Here is a 24,114-nt window from a genome sequence, read left to right as displayed (position 1 = left end):
ACGGATATCCCATCTGCCTTATTGTAACTACAATAGGATATAATGCATTTTTAATAGGACGGACGGGATATCTGTCACTCTTGTGATGGAATAACCCACCCAACAAACTCTAAATCGGGTCCTTAGTTCAAAGGTTAAAGCTTGTACCCGCTCAAAGTAGCAAATCTAGCTTAGTGGCAAATCGACCTCGGTAGGTACAAAATTCTGCTCTGTCCTGCTCAAGATTTTGTCACAAACTTCGACGGCTTCAGTGAGAGCTCCACAAAAAAACGAGGAGGGATACCCTTCTGTACCAAAAGGACCAGGTAAGTATACTACTAGAAACAACATGTTTTCCCTTTTGTGCTGTGACTTTTAATTTGTGTAATCAGTCACTAAAGAGCCTCAACACAACTCTTTTTTTCATTCACACAACAGATCCCATAGACCTTTGTTTTTCAATTCATTAAGTATATCAAATGTATTAATAATATTTGTAGCATATAAATAAAATATCCTATACACTGTATTTAGTTATTCAAACTAAAATAAACAATATTAATGACAATCTATAAATATAAATCAGATGGAACCACTTAGACTGGTAATTGTTTAATGTATACACAGTCTACTATCCGATGGTTCAAAGCAGTTTTTGCACAGATGGAGTATGTCTCCTCTGAGGATGTGGGACTCATTATGTGCTTCAAAATTAGAAAGGAAAGGAAGTAGTCTATGGTTGACTCCCTTTGTTGGGCAGTGCTCTTCACAACCCATAGTCAAGCAGCAGTATTTCTAAAGCCTAATTTTCTGAGACATGTATGCACACCTCAGTAGATGCTTCTTAGTCTCGACCCTGCCCATAAAAACATAATATACATTCAGATAAAAAAACATATAGAATCAGGTATTCAATATTGCCTTAAAAGAATAAAATAAATAAAATGCTCAGTTAAAAAACAGGGACGATATCTTTGGACCCTTTGCAGCAATTTTACTAAGGTGCAATTATATTTTTATAGTAAAAGGTCCAATTGGTCTACTCACTCCTCTACATAGAATTCCTGCCCATTCGAGTTCCTTTCCCCTATTTAACCAGGCAGACTGGATCTTTTTGTCATTTGTTGGAGAATTCCCTGCAGTACAATTATTGTTATTTGATTACAGAAGGTCCACTCAGTCTCCTCACTGCTCTGGCTAAAATTCCTGCCCCATGGAAAGCTTTTTTTGCTGTTCGAACAAGCAAGCGCCCACCACGACACACCTTGGCCTTCCCCAGAAAGTACAGTAGTTTAGCTTAAAGTACTAAGGCCCAAGAATAACTTGTGCGGGCACCACATGGAGAACAGGAATCTAGAAACAGCAAATACGATCAGTTGTTGGGTAATGTATTTCAGGAGCCTAAATGCTTCTGCACAATGGGCGGTCCCCAGATTTCTGCACAGCTTTATCAACCAACCAGATCTAATATTTTTGTAACCTGGACAGAAAAAGAATGCATGAAGCGCTGTTTCCTCAGCATACCCAGTAGCTGGGCACCCTAAAGAAACCGTGCCTGCCCATTTTTTGGAAAAGAGCGCAGGGGTTGTGACCCATTTCCTAGCTAGAGCTGGCTGGACTTCATCTACGAAAGGCTCAGAATTATAATAGTCTTTGATTCCTATAAAGGTTACTGTTAGAGAGCCTAGTGCTGAGCTCCCTTTCTCCCCTATAGGTCCTGACAAGTTCATTCCTAGATGTTACAGGGTATGACACTGTGGAGTCACTCCACATGCTCATTTTTCCAATGCTCTGGAGTGTGTCCCTAATGTATGTAAGCCAGGGTAATTTCCCTGCCCCGGGGAGACCCAATACATCTTTTAACTCAGACGTGTATGAAATCAATTCGGAAGTAGCCCAATAGTTATGCCAAAAGGTTAGTGGTCTAAGTCCTATTTCTTCTGCACTGGTCTGATGCCCAAGTCCAGTCAGAGTGGAACAAGTCGGATACTAGGGAGAGTCCAAATAACTGCCTAATAAAATTATTTTCAATTTTGGTTATGTTTTTCATTGAGCAGTGCCCCCAAGGGTCTGCCCCATACATGGTGGCACCCCTAGCTTGCACTTTATAGATATCAGCAGTGGGGTTGATGGGTTTGCAGAAGAAATTCCTATGCGTTTTAGCAATCCACCTGATGTCTGTACTAACTTAAGGCTCCTTTTTGCTATGTGTGCTGACCAATCCATGTTTTCAGTTATGGTAATTCCGAAATATTCGAAGACGGATACCTTCTCAAGTGGGGTGCCGTTCAGGCAGGGATTGGGGCATGTAGAGCTTACGGGATTGAAGACCATGTATTTGGTCTTCTGAATCTTAATTTCTAGCCCTCTGTTGCTGCAGAAAGTGCCAAAGCTATCAAGAATAGTTTGGATGCCCATTGGAGACTTAGAGAGCAGGAGGGTGTTGTCAGCAAACATCAATATCGGTACTTTACTCTGAGCAATCTTCGGGGCATTATGATCCTTCTCCTTGTTCAACATGTCTACCAGGGCATTAATGTATAATCAGAATAGAGTGGGTGCCAACACACATCCCTGCCTAACACCTATGTTGACAATGAGTGGTGTACAGAGGTCCCCTTGTTTCCCATGTCTAATGTGGGCAAAGTTTCCTTTATGTAATCTCCTGATCATATGGCCAAGATATGAGAGGACCCGGATATCATTTCAGACAGACCACAACTTGTCTCGGGTACTAGGTCCAATGCAGTTTTTAAATTCGACAAATATTTAAATAAAGGCTACCACCCTCTAAGATCACCGTTTTCCAGTATCAAACTAGGGCCTGGAGATTTGGTCTACAGTGGAGGTATTTTTCCTAAATCCTACTTGGAAAGGACTAATGTGATCCTCCATCCAGTCATGAAGGCGTGTCAGTAATACCCGGGCAAAGACTTTCTGCATCACATTAAATAAACTGATGTGGCTGTAGTTAACTGGTAAAAGTGGGAAATCCTTCTTGTAGACTGGAACAATTTCTGCTCTAGCCCACGTTTAAGGGACCGACATCCCCCCCAGTGCGTTAAATATTGCCCAGAGGTATAGCCACAGATTGGTGGTCCCGAGAGTAAAAGATCCCCCAGAATTTTGTCTAATCCTGGTGTTTTTTGCGGGGTTATTTTGTTTATAGCACTTCTATGGTGCTTCTAGCATAGGTCTGTGATGAAAGTGAGCAAAAGCAGTTACAACAAGGCTTGAATAGCCACTCTAAGCCCTCCTAGTCTTTTAGAAACCGAGACAAGTGCAGAACCATTTAACACTGTTCCCTCTCGTGTCACTGTGACTGTGGATCTAGTTGTTCCTAACAGTAGATTATAACAGACCTTATGTACCACTGAGGAACCTTAGATCAGTAGGGGAGATGCAGGCAATGGTCCCCAGATTTAAGAAAGTACGCATGGGTGGGGGCTTGTTTGCCTACCTGGCGCCTATATTATGGAATGCTTTCCATTTAGCAGTTCACTATGCCCAGATGGAAGACCTGTTCAGGAAAAAACGTAAAACCTGGTTCTTTAGCTCTGGATGCAGGGGGGTTTGATAACAGTCTTGAGGCTGGTGGTCGCCTGTACCTAATGATGGGGCACCTCAAATGAGATTAGAAATCACATTATTTTTTATAATAATTTTGATATTATTATTAATAGATCCACTTTTCACTTATTGTTAGTTGTAACAAGGGAACAAGCAGCAACTGCAGACCTTTGTAATTAACTGTTATTGCTCAGTCCACCCGTGATAACTTTGCAAACATGTCTTTATGTGCTATTATACTGCAAATCGTGATCTGTGCAGAGGGTTGTGAAAGCTTGTTTACACCTTTTTTGTCTGCCACTTGCATTTCTTTCAGCATTTCAACTTTTCCTTTAATTTTCTATTTTCTTTTCTTGCACTCTTTAAAAAGGGCTCTTTCAGGACACACCCTTAATATCATTTCACCATGAAGTTCCTTGCAGTATTTGCTTGTAAACAAATTATCATAATTTGTGATGGACACATAAACCGTGAAGGCATTGACGTGCAACGAAATGGGGTGAGGGAAGGGAGGATAGGATGAAAATAGCAACGTTTACCAGCAAGTGAACATTCTACAATAAGCGTATTAATGTCTTGCTCTGGCATGAAACCTCCTACCTCTGACTTTTTGGAATGTGTATGTTCTCAATATTTTTATGGGCTCAGTATCATTTTACCCATTATGTGCAAATTCCTAGTGAGATTCCACAAAGTCTGTCCTTCAAGTAGTCTGGAGCAGCCCTATGTATCACTTTATGTAGCCAGGTCGTGGCCTGGCTAAAATTAATTTGTCTTGGACAAATAGCCAGTGGATGTCCTGCAGAAGAGGGGAGATGTAATCTCTCTTGCAGAGGTCTGCGATTATCCTCAGCTGTGATGTTTTGCACACCTTTAATATCCTATTGTCACATGTAGAAACACTTGCATGTAGCGCATTACAATAATCTAACTTAGATCCCCTATGAGCCTTTCCAATAACTTCTCTATGCTTTTCATCTACCAATGGTCAAACCCTACATAAAAGGCCAATATCGTAACTAGTGGATGGCACAGCCACATCTTTATTTCCAGTAAGTGAGATTGTCTTGTAAAAGATGACCAGAGTGTCTCAACTTCATCCTTAATGAGAATTTTCCAACCATCTATATTAAAGCTGTGAATATTTAGTATAATATTTTCTTAAGCAAAGTGAGACTCACTAGGAGAAATTCAGTTTTAATAAACTTCAGCCTCAGATGGTTAATGTAAATCGAGCCTGATTTGATTTTAGTATTTTCTTTATTGAATGCAGCATTTTGCCAAGGAGACTCCTTGGCTCCAGCATGGTAACAGACTAAAAATGACTTCAGCGTTTTCCTAAAAGCGGCATAAGGAGGACCCGTCTTGGCTTAAGGAGGAGGCTGTTCCACAGTTTTGACCGTAAATGCTTATGGTATCTGTGACCTAATAAGCAATTGACATTTATTTCTGCGAGCTGCAACATCTCTTGATAACAGACATCATAGTTCTAAGTGGATAATGCACTAATCAAATTGAGTAGTGTCCCCCTTGTAGCACAGCCGAAAAGGGCAACCAAGTTGCAGAAATTAAACAAGGTTTTCATAAAAAGTTCCAACTCAAATATTTATTGAGAGATAATTCTTCAATGTTTCAATCTTCGTTGAATTCACGAAATTTTTGATTTGCCAAAATGGATAATCCAATAGAACCAAGGACTTGTAAGTATTCTCAATGCATTTCGGGTATTAATCTACCCTTCATCAGGAGAAGTCCTATAACGATACAAAAGGAGAGATGTGTCGACCTGTTTTGTTAGATTCAGAAATGAAGGTAGTTGTTTTAAACCGCCTAAAACCAGAGACGCCGTGAGTTTGTGCTCATAGCCAAACGGAAACGAAAAACCAATGTGATAAAATGTGCTAGTAAGAGGTATGAGATAGCGGATGTAAGGAACGGAATCAAACGAAAGTGTGCCAAGATATGAAGATTTAAATAGAGTACCGGAGCTGAAGTGCATGAATTGTGACCGAGTGTGACCAGCGGTATCCCAAAACTGAAGTGAGTTGACAAACGATAACTTTAGTGCATGAACAGGGTTAAATGTGGTTCGTTAGACTGCTAGTTGGAAAACATGCGGCGCATAAACGCGTTGTAGTGAAAAAGACTTGATAAAGCGTACCTCAGTGGTTGGTATGACCAGGATAGTAAAAGTTTCCCCGCGTGCAGGAGCAGTCAGCGTGTGTTCATGCAGCGAACTTCAAAGAGTGTGATGGTTAGTGAAAAGTAAAGAGAGACTGCTAATAACGAGGACCGATATGGCGGCCATGTTAGAATGGTGAATCCCGAAGTAAAGATGCAATATTGTCAAAACTAAAACAATATACATAAACTAGTATCAAATTGAGGCTGAAAACATTAGAATAAATTGAACAGTGTTGAAAAAACAATGAGGATGAGGGTAAGAAGACTGAATATGGACTAAAGAAATGATGAAAGGTAAAAATAAGAAAGGTGGAACAAGAAGATGAATGAAACTAAAAAATAGCAGACAAGAGAGACTAGAAGCCATAAATAAAATTGTAAGTGAAGTGAAATAAAAAGACTGTGAATAGCGACCAAGGTGGAGAAAAAATTGGAGGATGATATGAATAGTGAAAGATAGAAAAGACGGAGTTGGTCAAATGAGACTGAAATAAAGATTCGAAGGGACAGGACACAAAGAACTGTGATTACAAAAAACAACTGAGTTCAATGCGGTCATTGAGACCGTGTGGTGCCAAAGCATTCATTTTATAAATCCATGCAGTTTCTCTCTGGAGAAGGAATTTCCAGTTGTCTCTGCCTTCTTTGATAGGTACAATTTCGCATACCAAAAATCTCAATTGGCTGATGTTGTGATTTTTAGCAAGAAAGTGCATTGCTACAGTCGATTTTGTGTTCTTATTGCGAATGTTACTTTTATGTTCGGTCAAGCGAACCTTGATTTTCCTCTCAGTTTTACCTATGTAAACAAGGCCACACGGGCATTTGAGCATGTATATCAGGTTTTTGGAATCGCAAGTTGCTGTTACATGTAGTTTAATTTTGGACCCTTGTGTGGGATGTTGAGTCACATTTCCCTTGATGATATTATTGCAATGTCCGCAATTGTGGCAGGGTATTGTACCCTTGTAGGGTAAAACTGGATCACAAGACGGATGAAAACTTAAGAATTCCATCAAATTCTTGCTTCTTTCGTATGCAAAAAGTGGTCTTTCCACAAAGATGTCTTTGAAGTCAGGTTCGATCTGTAGCATTGGCCAGTGTCTCAAAATTGCTTTCTTGATGTTAAAGCTCTCAGTGGAAAATTTGGTTACCATGACAGTTCTAGATGTCGACTTCTTGCTGTCGCTAGTCTTCAATAGTTGTAATCTGGATTTGAGTTTGACTCTTTCAAAAGAGGTAACCAAGATGTCTTTGGGATATCCTCGATCTTTGAAGCGCTTTTCCATGGCTAAGTTTTGTTGTGCCAATTGTGAAGGTTCAGAGATGATTCTTTTGACTCTTAAAAATTGAGAATACGGTAGATGTTGTTTGAGAGATGGCTGATGGAAGCTAGAAAAATGTAACAAGTTGTTCCTATCTGTGTTCTTTCTGTATAGAGTAGTCTCAATCCGATCGTCTTTGATGTACAGCAGTACATCCAAGTAGTTGATGGTATCTTTGTGGATATTGAAAGTAAACTTCAGACGTTCATTGATCCCATTGAGAAGATCAATAGCTTCAATTAGTGGTTGTTCAGAACCTGTCCAAATTAAGAAAATATCATCGATGTAACGTAAAAATAATACAGTGTGTGATTTCCATTGTTCATTATTGATGATATGATCAAGCTCAAATTTATGCATGAACAATTGTGCGTAGCTGGGAGCTGCACAATTGCCCATAGATGTACCCTTCAGTTACAGGTAAAACCTGTTGTTGTGAGAAAAATAGCTGTGGTAGAGTGTGAAGTGAAGTAATTCAAGTAAAAATACTTTATGATCCTCAGGTGTAGATGATTGTAACAGAAAAAATTCAATGGCTTCCATGCCAAGATCATGTGGAATGGAGGTATATAACGATGTTACATCGATGGTGCAAAATAAGGTGTCTGTGTCCCATTTAATATCACTTTCATAGATGATGTTCAAAAAATGGGTTGTGTCCCTTACATAGGTGGACATCTTCTGTACCAGAGGTTGAAGGTGTCTGTCGAGATATTTACCTATGGGCTCATGAAGAGAGCCTCGGGTGGAGACGATCGGTCTCATGGGTGGATCGGTGAGACTTTTGTGAATTTTTGGTAACATTCTTAAGGTGGGACGTGTCGGAAAGTTTTGAGTGAAGAATTTCTTTTCTTTCTCTCCGATGGTACCACAACGGACTGCTTTGTCCACGATGTCTTGTAGGGTCAATTGTATTTCGATTGTCGGGTCTGCATCAAGCTCAGAGTATGTTGTGAAATCTTGTACATGTTCTTCCAGTTTGAGTTTATAATGAGTAGAATCCATTATAACTAATGCGCCCCCTATCAGCGTTGAGAAATACTAAATCTGGATTGTCGGCCAATTTCTGAAGGAGTGCTCTATCTTTGACTGTCAAGTTCCAGTGAGTTGTTTTATGTGATTTAAAGATCCTCAATAGGTCACGTTTAACTAGTGTTTCAAAGGTGTCAAGCACTTTATGGCTGACAGGTGCCATATAGGTGCTTTTGCTTTTCAAACCAACCAAGGTGTTGTCAGGTTGTGGTTGAGGGTCAAGCAAAACATTATCAAAAAAGTGTCTGAGTCTCAATGAGCGCATAAAACGATGAAAACTAACTTCAGCCTCCAATAAATTGGAGGAATAGGTAGGGACAAAGGAAGAACCTTTTTGGAGAAGTTTGACCTGTAACTGGTCTAAAGGAACTGAAGAGATGTTAATAACTAGATTGTCAGAGTCAGTTAACGATGACTTCTTGTAACTCTCTTGTCCAAGGATAATGCTGTTGGTCTTCCATTTTTTGCCCCTCCTGGGTCTACGTTGTCTGACTGACCTGTCCCTAAAAAAGGAACCGCAGTTGAAGGGATTGAGGTGGACGTCGATGGTAATTCAGATACTGATGGTGTTCCTGCTGAGGATTTCGCCATTTGAGTACTGGGTTTAGGTTTGTTCCTGATGTTGTCAGAATCGCTGGATGCTGGTGAGGTATCAGTGTCTGAAGTTTTTCCAAAAGGTCTGCTTTGGCGTCTACGCGCATAAACTTCAGCCCAGTTATAAACCTCGCCCAGTTTATAGTCTATGGTGTCCCTACGGAACTTTCGTAGTTTTCTTTCGTGGATTTCCTGTGTGTGCTTTTTAAGTTGTTCATTGATGTCTGATAATGTTTGTGTGAGTTCTTCAGACGACATTTTAGTGGATAATTCTTGTTTGAGTTGACCAATTTCCTTGTTAAGTTCCTCCAATATGTTGGATAGTTCCTCAATTATTAAAAGAATGAGGTCCAATGAACATTTGTTCAAGATGCCATACCATCTTTCAATAAATTTTGGATCATTTTTACACAATGAGGGCTTCAAAGAGATTCTTAAACCCCTTGGAATACGTTGCGCACGATGGTATTGTATAAGGGTACTGGCATGTAGTCTTTGATTGATTTCACGTTTGGTTAAGTACAGAAGTTGTTTAATGTTACTCTGTGCTGTGCCGGTCCCAGAAGTGGTCGATTCGATCTCTCCTATGAGTGAGTAGATTCTTTGTGCTTCATCCTCGCCAAATGCGAACGTGTCAGCGCGTTTATCTGTTAAATTCGTGATGTCTTGATAAGCCATGATGAAGTGGGTGCTGTGGTAGTGGTTTAGCGAAAAAAATTAAGAATGTTTGGAAACCACGCACACCAAATGTTGAATAATGGATTTTCACAAGTTAAGGCGTGCTGTAGAGGAGAACGTCACCTAAACCAGGACGTGTGAATAAGTGGATAATGCACTAATCAAATTGAGTAGTGTCCCCCTTGTAGCACAGCCGAAAAGGGCAACCAAGTTGCAGAAATTAATCAAGGTTTTCATAAAAAGTTCCAACTCAAATATTTATTGAGAGATAATTCTTCAATGTTTCAATCTTCGTTGAATTCACAAAATTTTTGATTTGCCGAAATGGATATTCTAACATGGCCGCCATATCGGTCCTCGTTATTAGCAGTCTCTCTTTACTTTCACTAACCATCACACTCTTTGAAGTTCGCTGCATGAACACACGCTGACTGCTCCTGCACGCGGGGAAACTTTTACTATCCTGGTCATACCAACCACTGAGGTACGCTTTATCAAGTCTTTTTCACTACAACGCGTTTATGCGCCGCATGTTTTCCAACTAGCAGTCTAACGAACCACATGTAACCCTGTTCACGCACTAAAGTTATCGTTTGTCAACTCACTTCAGTTTTGGGATACCGCTGGTCACACTCGGTCACAATTCATGCACTTCAGCTCCGGTACTCTATTTAAATCTTCATATCTTGGCACACTTTCGTTTGATTCCGTTCCTTACATCCGCTATCTCATACCTCTTACTAGCACATTTTATCACATTGGTTTTTCGTTTCCGTTTGGCTATGAGCACAAACTCACGGCGTCTCTGGTTTTAGGCGGTTTAAAACAACTACCTTCATTTCTGAATCTAACAAAACAGGTCGACACATCTCTCCTTTTGTATCGTTATAGGACTTCTCCTGATGAAGGGTAGATTAATTCCCGAAATGCATTGAGAATACTTACAAGTCCTTGGTTCTATTGGATTATCCATTTTGGCAAATCAAAAATTTCGTGAATTCAACGAAGATTGAAACATTGAAGAATTATCTCTCAATAAATATTTGAGTTGGAACTTTTTATGAAAACCTTGATTAATTTCTGCAACTTGGTTGCCCTTTTCGGCTGTGCTACAAGGGGGACACTACTCAATTTGATTAGTGCATTATCCACTTATTCACACGTCCTGGTTTAGGTGACGTTCTCCTCTACAGCACGCCTTAACTTGTGAAAATCCATTATTCAACATTTGGTGTGCGTGGTTTCCAAACATTACAAAACGTCATCATAGTTATTACATTTCATTTTTTCATCTAACAACAGGTCCTACTGTCGCTTTCAATAGCGTACCATGCAGAAAAAAAGAGTACTATGTTGCTGCCTCCTTCCACATTCTTGTTGGATCACCTGTCTGATGCTAATGAAGGAGAATGACTTCAAATAACAAAAGGGTAAATAGATAGCTGCAATAACTTCTAGAAACATGTGGATTTAGCTAATATTAGATTACACATCAGAACTAAGGGGCATATGTATCAAGCTAAATTGCGATCGCAAATGCTGAATTTCGCAGAATTTCAGCATTTGCGATCGCAATTTAGCTGTTTGCAATGTATGAAACAAAAAACCACTCGCAAAATAAGGAATCGCAAAATTTGCGATTACCTATTTTGCGAATGCATTTAGGGAATCACAAATTGCAATTCCTTAAATGCGATGTAAAGAGCACCCAAGTTGTGCGATTTCTCCTTAAGAAATTGCAAATTACCACCAACTTCAAGTTGGTGGTAATTTGCGATATCTTTGAAAAATGCACTTTTTTGAATTTTTCAGAGTGCCATGTGGCGCTCATACATGCTCATTTCAGGGGTGCATCAGGGTGTCCTTATGACACACTTGCACCCTTGAAATTGCATTCGCAATTTGCGGGTACCTAATGGGTACTTGCAAATTGCGAATGTCTTCCCATTCATTCCTATTTGCCTCTAGGCCCATAGGAATGAATGGGAAAGCCATTCCTTAATTGCAACTCGCAATTTGCGAGTCGCAATTAGGGAATACCAAGGAATCGCAAAATATTTGTGAATTTTTTATTACATCTCATTTTGCGATTCTGAAATAGCGATTCTCAAAAAATCGCTATTTGAGAATCGCAAATACAGTATTTGATAGATATATGCCCCTAAGACACTCGCTGTTAGTCTCTACAAGGTTTGCCAGTTTGATGCTCAAAGTGTTACATCGTCTCCATGGATTTGTTTTATACAAGGTTGCATAAAGATTCTCAAAATGATTATATTTTACAAAAAACATTTAGTCTCCTGCTGTACTTGTCTTTGGATTAAGCAGTAATTGGACAGTGAAATCCTGTGTGTTTGACTGCTTTATCTTTTTTTAAATTTTATTGGCATTTGGTGCATCAATACAGTATGAGGCGACAGCCTCAACCAGTTTACAACAGGCAGATTACTGAGTGTTGAGGGAACTGATCTGATATCATCCCATTTAAGCGCATCCTAGCAGTTAAGTAGATACAGATGATTAAGGTTCACAAATCAAGGGCTCAATCCCAAGCGCCAAAGGAGGGTAAATACAAGCATTGGCATAGCCAATAGGTATTGCTTTTGGGGCCTTCTAAGTATTTAGTTATGCAGCACAATATCCTTGGTGCAACAACATCAGCTGTTGCATGGCTAAACCTTGTACCTTATAAGTGTTTAGCCATGCAACAGTTGATGTTGTTGTACCAAGGATATTGTGCTGCATAACTAAATACTTATAAGGTCCCAAAAGCGAGACCTATTGGCTATGCCAATGCTTGTTTTTATGTTTGAACTGTTTAACTAGAAGGCACTGTTCAAATAGATTTAGTGTTGCACTTCTGTAAATTCAGTGTTGCCTTTTAAATGAAAACGTCTAGTATTGCTTGAATTATGGAGATGTACATATTTGGTTTGCTTAAAAGGAACACGCACACAATCAGAAGTCCCTGCTCATGTCTTACGTTTCCCTGCTCTGTGCAGTTGAAGGGGCGCCTCCACATTCTCTAAGAGGAGATTGCGACCTCTCCCTACAAACCGGGACTCCGGGCGCTCAGCCTGTATTGGAAAGGTAGTCTCCGGAGATTTTTCATTCGGGTGCAGTGGGCCCAGCAGTCAAGGCCTTACTTAAAATAGGTGGTGTGGAGGCTGGTCTAGAAAGTGTGGGACAGGTAGTGTGACCACCCGTCCCTTATTTACGCGGACCATCTGTTATTTAAGGTTGACGTCTGTTGTCCTTAATGTTGTCTCTTAAGGGCGCCTTGTGCCCTAATTATAGGAATTTTAGTCCATGACCTGCAGCAAGAGATTCCACAGCCTATTTCAATATATTAGTGCTGTCTTCAGGACTCGACTAGCTAAGAGCAGCCAAGCACTCAAAGGAGACAGGGCCATCTGTAGCTGTTACCCAGCAAGAATTATGCAGCGCGGGCCCTGCTTTTCTGTGGGTAAAAAGAACAAAATAATTGTAGCTACTTTGCTCGACATTCGCCTTAAGGTAACTCTATATTTAATTTAATGCACACAAATCAAATGAACAAGCATTTGCAATGCAATAGGTTTCACATTTGCGAGAGTTTGAGCTATTGCCATTGTAAATGACAACTCCTTTTATTTATGTGTTTTGAAAACCTGCAAGTGGTACGTAAACATGCACATTGTACTTGTAGACCTTGCTAGAAGCAAGGCTGCCAGTAAAAGAGGTGCAGGTACTGCCAGCCTTGCTTCTCGTAAGCAAGAACTATAAGTACAAAGTCCGTGTTTACGCACTGCCTGCAAGTTTTCAAAACACATAAATAAAAGGCATTGTCATTTACAATGCCAATAGCTCAAACTCTTGCATTATCCGAGACCTATTGCATTGCAAGTGCTTGTTGAGCCATGATACTGAGGTGGCAGCAGCCATAGGAAGGCAGGGACCATGACGCCAGGCCGTGCGTTTCAAAAGCATGAGGGAGGAGGAGGCAGCTGCTGCCAAAACAGACCTCGGTCATTAAATGCACAGCAAATGTGGAAAAATAAGAGCAAGATTTACCGCCTGTTTACAACAGAGCTCGGTAAACTACGAGCACTGGTCACGAGTGTTCCAGTTTAAAGAAAGAAATAGTGCTCAGAAGCTCTGAGTAACAACACATGTAACAGGGGCAGTTCTTGAAAATGGGCGGAGCTTTTAAAGCCCATATCCTGGATACAGTATGCCTCGCCATTCGGCGCAAGCGCTGCCTAGGCTAGACCTAAAAATGCTGTCTTTGTAGGTTATGAAAGCTCAGTTGGTTAATGCGATCACTGCAGCTATCTGTGTGTATGAGCCACACAACTGAATCCTAGTTGATGCAGTGGGGAATAGTCAGGCGACTGGATTTATGAGGTGGGGGGTGCAAATTGTGCAGCATGGCCTACTAAATTATGCAGCAACAAAAGGCAAATTATACAGTATAATGCTGCCCATTTTGTGATAGTTTATTTCCATTATTTTGTCATTTTTACATGTTAATATTATCTGGGCACATTTTTCATCTCATTAGAACCAGTCTGACACCCAAATAAAGCAATAAGCAACAGAAAGATAACCTGTCAACTTTTGTGAAAGGCTTTCCACTGTGCAGCAGCATGGTCCTGCATTGTTATTAACTTTTGACCAGTTTGAGTAAGAACATTTTTTTTAGTAAAATCTCTAGGTTATTGCTGCAGATGATGGATTATGTGGCAAATGCAAAAAATCTATAATTATTTAGAAAACACAGCAGATGCAAAATCGCATAATTTCTGTCACCCTGGGAATTGCAACTGCCCTGCCCAGCCGCCCGCCAGCAAAAAAAAACATAAAATGGTAATAACTAAAAGTTATTACCATTTTATGTTTTTGCTTCTCGCACTGCGAGAAAGGAGTGGGCCGACACGCCTTCTCCTTAGCGGGGGAGCCACCACCGGAATCAACACAACCATGGTGTTGGTACTACAACTCTGACATTAAGGGCATTCGTTTTAGGATTCACAAGACTTCATCCACCAAAGTCACATTGTTCATTTTCGAGCTGTGTTCCTCGTGGGCGGGCGCTGCAATGCTCAGCGGGCCCTTACGAAGGGGATCTTTGCCGGAGACCTTTTACTCCAGTCGCACAGAAAATGAAACAGTTGAGGGTTGCCCTTAGCATGACTCAGGAGGGAAAGAGGTCGATTGGGATGTAAGTTTAAAATTGGCTATAGATTAATAAATGCCAGTCTTTATTGTTCAGGAATAAATCCCATGCCAAGATTAAACATAGGAATAAGTACCTAATAGGGAAACAATGGGCATTAGGTTCTTAAAAATGGGATCAGTATGATGTATGCTTTATCTGCTCCTATGGGTCAATGGCAATTCATCAGGATCAGTTCTATGCCGAAATCTACTTTAGGAATACATTCATATGTGTGTGTGTTTCAAAAATATTCCTATGTGGTTTCACTATAATAGTGATTAAGTGCAAGATTTATAGAGCATACAAATTCAGGAAAAAAGTCACACATTGGAGAACAGGAATCTGTCCGATCTGCAGGAAAAAGGTAGACAAACCGACAAAAAATTTGATACAAACCAACGTATGTATGCATGCTCACAAAATAGCCAAAAGAGTGCTGCGATCATGCAGACTTGTGACCCAGAACGTCATCTGTGCACCTCAAACACTGGTGCTTAAATCAGCACTTTATCTGCACACTGCAAACACTGGGGCTCTCAACTGTATCATCAGGGAATAATGAGAACAAAAAATAAGAACTGCTCACCGATTATTTAAAAATTGATGGGCCCTTCCGAGTTCCATGGAGCTGCTTCATAAGTTTGCAGACTGACAAAGAAATAATTAGGACAGGAGCATAAGTGCAAAATTCATTTATGGTTAAAAAAACGGATGCCCAAAGACATAGCAGCAATTGGCCACTTACTTGCATTGACAGGAACAAGATAAGCCCGGGAGTTGTGTGCGCGCGCGCATGACGCGGCCGTCAAAGGGAAAGTGATCGGCATCGCGGGCTGGAATGGTGCCCGCGCGCGAGGCACTTAATAAGCCTTGACGGAAGTGCGCGCCCGCGCACATGCATGCAAGCTGTAGTCCACAGTGGTAGCATTTTCTGGAGCCCTTACTAAAGGTCTCGCTGAGCTAGCGCATGCGCTAGCTCAGGCGAGACCTAAAAAAGGGGCATTCTAAAGAATCGAATGACCTAGTGGCGTCTAGGAGGGCGGTGATTGCCGCCAGGCTGCACGCTATGCATGACTGCAAACAATGTATGGAGATTGTGTGCCGTGGAAAGATCGGGCACAAAGCTCGACTGGTCAGGATGGACTATGTCTGGCACGAGAGGGAGGAGTCGGTTGGCGATGAGTGTGGCCAAAATGTTGTTGTCCACGTTTATCATGGAAAGTGGCCTGTAAGAGTCACATTGGTTTGTGGGTTTACCAGGTTTAAATATTGTGACGATTACCACTTCACGAAGGGACGGGGCAAATCATGAGCTTCCAGGGAAGCTTGGAACATAGATAACAGCTGGGGGATCAGTAGAGTGGCGTATTCTTTGTAAAAGGAGGTTGTGAGCCCTTCTAAACAAGGTGCCTTATATTATTTGGGGTGAGGCTAAGTATAAGCGATGGGCTTGGTCAAGCCATAGAAGTTGTACAGTATCAAGGTATGTATCGAGTCCCTATGGTAAGCAGTGCAGAGTTAGTCTAGAATAGTTGAGAATAAAAGGAAGTCATCGTGGTGAGTATAGAAGTTGGAGTCGTGTGACTTTATGAACGTTCATCTACAAGCTCCACTACGTAGTCTTTTTTCTGAAAATTCTTTTTATTGGCATTTTGAGGTTTAAACGTACATACAACGTGTGTCGCAGAGAGAGTTGTGGTACATAGGTATTAGAGTAGACCTCCATCAACATAGGGAGTACAGCAATATCTTGTTCAGTGAGGATGTGGTCTGTGTTGTAGCAGAGCATTGCCAGAGAGGGGAACTGGGGGAGAACTGAACTAGGATGTGCCATGGGGTGTGTAGTGTTTGAGTGGGCGTACGCGATGGGTCCATTATTGCCTACTCGACAGTGCAGTTGCTGCTCGCTCAGGGGGAGGCGGGTGTGTGGAGTTATGTGGGAGGCCGTTGAGTGTGATAGAGTGACGAAGACGGACCGGACTGGTCCGGTGATGGCACAGGGAGTAGTGGTGGAAGATCCACTGTCTCGGGAGCCTGTATAGCAGAAGGCTGTACCGTGTTGGGGGTCTGGATGGCAGTGGCTGTGGCTTCCGGGGTCTGGGATTGTCCTCCACTACGTAGTCATGGGTCCTGGGTGTACAGAGCATATTAGCCAGTGTCTTACTGTCCTGATTCCCCTCACCGTATCGACGCGTTGTGGCTGCCGCCATAATAACATTGTTGCATTGTTCTTACTTCAACGAACCTATGACAGACGTACTCTTCGGTTGAATAGATAGTCCCATTCAACACGATGTGTCCTAGAAAGGACTTTACAGGGAAATATTTTCCACCAACCTACACCTTTGTCTTCGCTCCCGATTACCACGAGTATTACTGCCAACACTTGTTTAGCCCCGGTAATTTACATCGCTCTCACATCATGATATATTACCAGTTAAACGGAGAATTATCAAACTCTTAAATAGACGCAATACATTATCTACATAACATATACGATCTCCTTCACATGGAACCAACTTCGTTACCATTTCAAGGTGGCCGCTGCCATAACTTTGCATTAGACGAGCAACAACCCCTTAACCAAACCACACCCAGAGACACGTGGATAACTCTAACATTTAAAAACCAAGGAGGGACTGACCTAATCACCTCCCGGACCCGGTGGATAGAGCAGGTCGACGAATCAGCATAATGGGCTACAACCGTGAGTTAGAACGGCACGGTTTGCCACTTCGGTTCTTTATTTTATAATTGTCTTGTTTACTCCCCAGTCCTGCCAAACCCGGCGATTCAAAACTTAAACTGTCTTTTCTTAGAGTAATTTCTAAGGGGAGCCATTATAGTACACCGGTCCATTTGAACACTGCCTGTAACACCTTACTGGATTTTTCAGAACGACGGGTCCCCCCACGCAAGGGACAACACACCCGGTGTCTCCCCTAGACCGTATTTGTGCGTAGGGGTCATAAGAGGGTTAACACTATAAGTAAAAACCTCTCGACACTACGGGGAAAGGCAGGGAATTAGATACCTTCCCACCACTCCTTCTGGAGAACAGGCAACGACACTACGGGGAAAGGTAGTGAATTAGAGACCTTCCCACCACTTCCTCGAGAGAACAGGCAACAACAACTAATGTTGATTTTCGAGGTCTACATGCAATGCTTTCAATTTTGGCAGCATAATATAAAATAAAGAATTACCAAGTATGATTGATTTAATAAAAACACAATTTCAGGATTGACCAATCCCTTCCTGATATATTTTATTTAAAAAAACAATCTGGTTTTTGTTTGGTTTTTTTGCAGTGCTTACAACCGAACATGTTAACAATCACCAACGCTCTGAGGATTCACGGCTAAGTCGTTGGGTCTTAACTTTTCACCTTTTCCTCCTACCAACAGACCAACGAAGTATTTGTTGTAGGGTATTTAGATTGCCTCTGTTTTAACTTTAACTGCAGAACTAAAAACCAATTACACGACCCTCAATACAGCTACCTCCACAATAATTGTCTCTCTGTTCAGCCCTAATATTATAGGAGCCAAACGTTATGCTTATCCCACCGGATACTGTAGATGTCTGAGGATTATACTGAATAGGGTGAGTACCTAATACTATTTCTGCTGCATCATGGTATTCCACAGGGGCTTAGAGTCACATTAGCTCACTGTGGAGACCCACCACCTGTTTGTTTATTTTAATGTTTCTTTCCTCTAACGTGATTATGTTCACTACACGTGTGCTAAAGATTAGAAGTCAGAGTCACTTTGAGACCGTGTCTAGGTTGATTATGTACCATTCTCAAACTGAAAGATATCCATACAATTTTTGTTTCCCTCAACAGGTAGATCCAGACATATTAACCAATAGGCACTACTACTGTGAGTAGTAAAATACCACGCAGCTTATGTGTAGATAGTTATCTCTATTTTTTTGGTCCTGAAGAATCGCGAGGATACTCATCCAAATAGCGAGAAACATGTTGCCACACCTGATAGAACAAGGAAAAACACTACACGAGACATTACACTCAGGCTAGTGCCTTGCTCTTTATTTTTAATTAGGGTAGGAGACCCCCAGAATAAATACTTGTTTACTTTGGCACTCCCAGCTCTATTTTAACTCACGTCACCTCATCTACACAATACTGGCCCCACACCCGCATTTCACCATACGGCTTTTGGATAAAAAGATCTCCGCCAAAGAGCCCCTAATTTTAGGGAGCCCGTTGGGTATTGCACCGCCGACCCGACGAGGAGCAGCCCAGATGATGAAGCATGACACCTGCAAGGGTGTGTGAGGGCATTACTATCCAAATTATGGATTCCCAACACTAATCCCATATAATGGGACCCATGGGACCCCTGTCTTCCGTGACTCTTTAACTTCTGATTTGAAAGGAACGGCATAACCTATCTTTGATTAGCATTTTCTGGAACCCTTACTAAAGGTCTCGCTTGAGCTAGCGCATGCGCTAGCTCAGGCGAGACCTAAAAAAGGGGTATTCTAAAGAATCGAGTGGCGTCTAGGAGGGCGGTGATTGCCGCCAGGCTGCACGCTATGCATGACTGCAAACAATGTATGGAGATTGTGTGCCGTGGAAAGATCGGGCACAAAGCTCGACTGGTCAGGATGGACTATGTCTGGCACGAGAGGGAGGAGTCGGTTGGCGATGAGTGTGGCCAAAATTTAGTTGTCCACGTTTATCATGGAAAGTGGCCTGTAAGAGTCACATTGGTTTGTGGGTTTACCAGGTTTAAATATTGTGACGATTACCACTTCACGAAGGGACGGGGCAAATCATGAGCTTCCAGGGAAGCTTGGAACATAGATAACAGCTGGGGGATCAGTAGAGTGGCGTATTCTTTGTAAAAGGAGGTTGTGAGCCCTTCTAAACAAGGTGCCTTATATTATTTGGGAGACTGCGTATTACTTGTCGCACCTCCTCCTCAGTGAAGGGTGAGGCTAAGTATAAGCGATGGGCTTGGTCAAGCCATAGAAGTTGTACAGTATCAAGGTATGTATCGAGTCCCTATGGTAAGCAGTGCAGAGTTAGTTTAATATAGTTGAGAATAAAAGGAAGTCATCGTGGTGAGTATAGAAGTTGGAGTCGTGTGACTTTACGAACGTTCATCTACAAGCTCCACTACGTAGTCATGGGTCCTGGGTGTACAGAGCATATTAGCCAGTGTCTTACTGTCCTGATTCCCCTCACCGTATCGACGCGTTGTGGCTTCGCGTAATAGATAGTGACTGCTTTATCTTGGGGGGAAATGGGTTTGATAATGCGATTAATGTTAGCATATGTGAATCTGTGAGCACAATTGTCCTGTCCCCCTGTAGGAAAGCATCTTTTCAATCATTTTAAGACCCTTAAAAAAGGACTCTGCAACAATTGTATGTGCTCAGGGGGATTTTTACTCAAAGTCGTAAGTGTCCCCTACTAAAATAAAGTAAGCAGTCTATGTAACAATCTACTGTATGACCTCTGTTTCCAATTAATCCACTCTCTTGATCTTTTTTAAATATTTTAGTTGGTCAGTAATCATTGCTTATAGCAGAATTTCATAACCCTTATCCACTGGTTGCTTAAGTGTGGTAGAAGAAGCAAGGGCAAGGCTTCCCTTGGTCATTATAAGCCTGGGTGTGTCTTGAACTCCAGATTAGTCATTTCCACTGCATATGATCAAATGGGTTACCTTTTACGTCTAATTTTTCAGGTGGTTCAAGCAACATGAATATTTTGAGAAGTTAAACATGCAGGCGATCTTGAATGCATCAGCGACCCAGGATGAGTATGTGAAGGAGCTATTGGTGACTTATCAAAAGGTAATGATAACCATATCCACGCTTGTGGCAGAGCCCAGAGACACATTGTCATCGATCATGGCCTCTCACCTGAAACAGCCACTGGTTTTGATTGTGAAAGTGGATTTAGAATTGCTCAGTTTCTGATTGTGCGCATATACACCATGTGTTGTTCTGCTTTATTGTTAGCTTTGCTGTAATGGTATATTTTCTTGAAATTACTTGTGTTGTGGAAATTCACAGAGCTGTATGTGCTTCACTGCCATCAATGAGTTGTTGAGAATTCTGCATTCCTGACAAGCAGTTTTGTTGTTGGCATGCATTAAGATTTTATATCAATCAATGATGTTTTTATCCGCCATTCGAGAGACTGAAACATATTTAAGGTTGCCGCAGATTTTCATAATAATGTATCTGACTTGGGTTAAAAATAACTGCCTTTTGGAAACAAACAATTAGCCATTGCTACCTAATTTGTTTGGCAGATCTTCTTTCATTTGTGTATCAAGTTGTATTTAACCATCCAATTTCGAAGCTTGGATTGGGAATGGCAAAAACATGTTAATTTATCAAGGTCTGCTCTCGGGTGGCTGCCTACACGTCTGTCCGTTTTATAACCAATATACTTTTTATTTAATTTCATTGTTGCGACAGTTGAATATTTGTTCCTCATTTAAAATTATTTATATATCCCTTGGAAATTAAGGCTTGTTCTCTTTTCCCTTTTAAAATGCATTATATCACAATTTTCTTTACATTGTCTTTAAGCAATTATTAAAACTTTAAGCATTTATTTGCTTTTAAGCATTACTAAACATAGCATTAGGCAAATACTCTTTCTTTTTATATATATATATCAGATCCACACACCTGCCATTCAATCAAGACAGACTCCAGCACAGTCGGTATCGCTCAAGGACAATTTATTGGCAACACAACTGGTGTATATATACATATATGTATATATGTATATATATATATATATATATATATATATATATATATATATATATATATGCACGCTCATTCCCAGTCATCTCAAGAACTCGGGAAAGCACTCACGGGACACTCATGCAGTTGTTAGGTCGTTTATTGCATAGCGAGCATAGAAAACATGACGCGTTTCGGCTATGCCTTAGTCTGATGTTTTACAAATTTCGCGCCAAAGAAGCAACGTATTTAAATGAAACGTTACGTGGATCACATGACATCACAATTCATAGACATCATAGAAGGACAAACACATTAAGAGAATCATTGTAGGCAATTCATCGCCATTTTGGAATGTAAAAACAATTTGATAATATTGCTTATTACGCCGTGTATCGGCTTTCAAAATCAATCCCAAATTAGAAGTAAGGTTAAAAACTTCACGCATATCGCCATATATGAGCATGTGATATCCCTCAAAGATAACAAAAATAAAGCCGTGTATCGGCAAACCAATGTCACATGAGAGATCTCGAAGCAACACAGGGGTCATTCTAAATTGCTTAACACGTTAAATAGCATTAAATATGTTAAGATAACATCCTATCATGTATCTATTGTCCTACATTCAAGTAAAACTTAAGAAAAATCACGCCGTGTATCGGCTAAGACCACATCATTGTTGCTAACATTGAAAAGTGTGATGATCCACATTTGTAATAATACCATTTAAAAAAAATTTTCCCCAAAAATGTCCAAAAGCTAACGTGTATAGCCAATCTCACAAATACAATCACAGAATACCTTATAATCACACCATGTTATAGATTCCCATTCTTCAGTTACTAGTCTTACCTATAGTGTATAGATTCTTGCTACTCTTCAGTCTCCAAGATGAACTGACAGTTCCTCCCCCACATTCATACCCATCGGATTCTTGGTTCCTAAATCGATGATATATCGTGATTCAAGCCTGCGAAGTTGTTTAATTCTATCCCCTCCCCTGATGTTAGCGGGGACTTGATCTAAAACATAATAACGTAGCAATTCCCTATTGCCATTATGCTTCTCAGCGTAGTGCCTTGCCACGGGATAGGTGACATCGTTCTTGGCTATCGCTCGCATATGTTCTAAAATGCGAATCTTAGCACAATGGATCGTGCTGCCCACGTAGCGTAACCCACATGGGCATTCCAGGCAATAGACCACATAGTTGGTATTGCAGGTAAGGAACTTTTTGATGGGCCGAGGACTCTTTAGACCAGTGACCATATAGGTCAGTGTTCTCTTGCTGCCAACGCAAGCTTTACACTTGCCACAAGGGAAGAAACCTCTAAGGTCCCTTAGAGTTCCCATCGCCTTGGGTCTAGTAGATAAGTGACTTTGTACCAAACTGTCCCTTAATGATCTGGCTTTTCTGAAAGTTACTAAAGGGGCAGGAGGGATGTCCGGACCAATAGTATGATCCGTTTTCAGGATATGCCAATTTTTTCTCAAAATCTTCTTTACTTGGTTGGCATCGTTTGAATAAGTTGTAACCGTCCTGAATTTATTGGTACCTGACTCATCCATCTTATTTTTCTTTCTGCCCTCTTTCCTCTGCTGTGTATCCCTATTTGGATCACCATCCAACAGGGTGGTTCTCGGTATATTCCTGACTTTTTGCAGTGTGGTCTCAAGAAATGATTTACCGTATCCTCTTGCAATAAATCTACTGATACTTTCTCTTGCTGCATCTTCGAAATCATCAACTCTCGTACTGTTTCTCTTCAACCGTAAGAACTCACCATAAGGGATGTTTCTAACTAAACCAGGAAGATGGTTGCTCCTAGCATGAAGAGTCGAATTCCCAGCTGTGGGTTTCCGATATAGGGATACCGACAGTTGGTTGTTGATTACTCTGATCTTTAAATCAAGGAAATTGACAGTTTCAGAGCTTACCTCCCCACTAAATTCTAAATTAACAGTATTCTTATTCAAACTGTCAATAAAGGAAGAGGCTGTTTCGAAGGAGCCATCCCAGATAATACAGAGATCGTCGATATATCTATACCAACTTATGACCCTGTTGGAATCAATCAAGCCAGGTGTTTTGGACACCTGCTCCTCCCACCAGCCCACGAACAAGTTCGCGTAACTGGGGGCGAAGCAGGTGCCCATCGCAGTGCCAGATCTCTGGTGGTAAAAGTCTTCACCAAAAACAAAAATGTTGTTTTTTAAGCAAAATTCGGTAAATTGAAGAATCATAGTGTTATGTTCCGTGAATTTTAGGGGCTTCTTCTTGAGAAAATGGGCTACCGCCTCCAAGCCATGTTCATGTCTTATCCTGGTATATAGGCTGGTAATATCGAGCACAATGAGTTTATACTCAGGATTCCATTGTTGTTTTTCAATGTGCTTCAAGAAGTCTTGCGAATCCTTAATGTACGCAGGTAAGGTTTGGACCAATGGAAAAAGAAAAGAGTCAACAAAAATAGATAAATGTTCTGTTAGGCCCCCCTGAGAGGAAACAATGGGTCTTCCTGGGGGATGATCCTTATCCTTGTGGATTTTGGGTATGTGGTAAAACGTAGGGACAACTGGATTCAGGCAACGGAGGAACAGATACTCTTCCATGCATAGCATTGATTTATCAAGCCATGTTTTGATCATATCATGATACCTTCGGATACTATCCAGATAAGTATCCTTGGAAATCTTTTGATAGTTCTCCGCATCAGATAGTTGTCTCATCGCCTCCGTTTCGTAATTTTCCCTTGTTTGTAAAACCACGTTACCACCTTTGTCCGATGGTTTACAGATCACCAT

At 41.1% G+C, this 24,114-nt stretch overlaps 1 protein-coding gene across 1 annotated transcript in view; it reads left to right on the top strand.

Annotated features, from left to right (window-relative positions):
* ZMYND10 (zinc finger MYND-type containing 10) overlaps positions 1 to 24,114 on the top strand; it is a 306,520-nt gene that overhangs the window by 8,438 nt on the left and 273,968 nt on the right. Inside the window, exon 2 of the mRNA XM_085627752.1 lies at positions 20,289 to 20,397. Within this exon, the coding sequence (XP_085483878.1) occupies positions 20,289 to 20,397 (109 nt within the window). The remainder of the gene's footprint in view (positions 1 to 20,288; positions 20,398 to 24,114) is intronic.

The sequence above is a fragment of the Triturus cristatus genome, chromosome 9, assembly GCF_964204655.1.
Source record: "Triturus cristatus chromosome 9, aTriCri1.1, whole genome shotgun sequence".
NCBI classification, from domain to species: Eukaryota; Metazoa; Chordata; class Amphibia; order Caudata; family Salamandridae; genus Triturus; species Triturus cristatus.
This window is presented reverse-complemented; position numbering and strand designations above follow the sequence as displayed.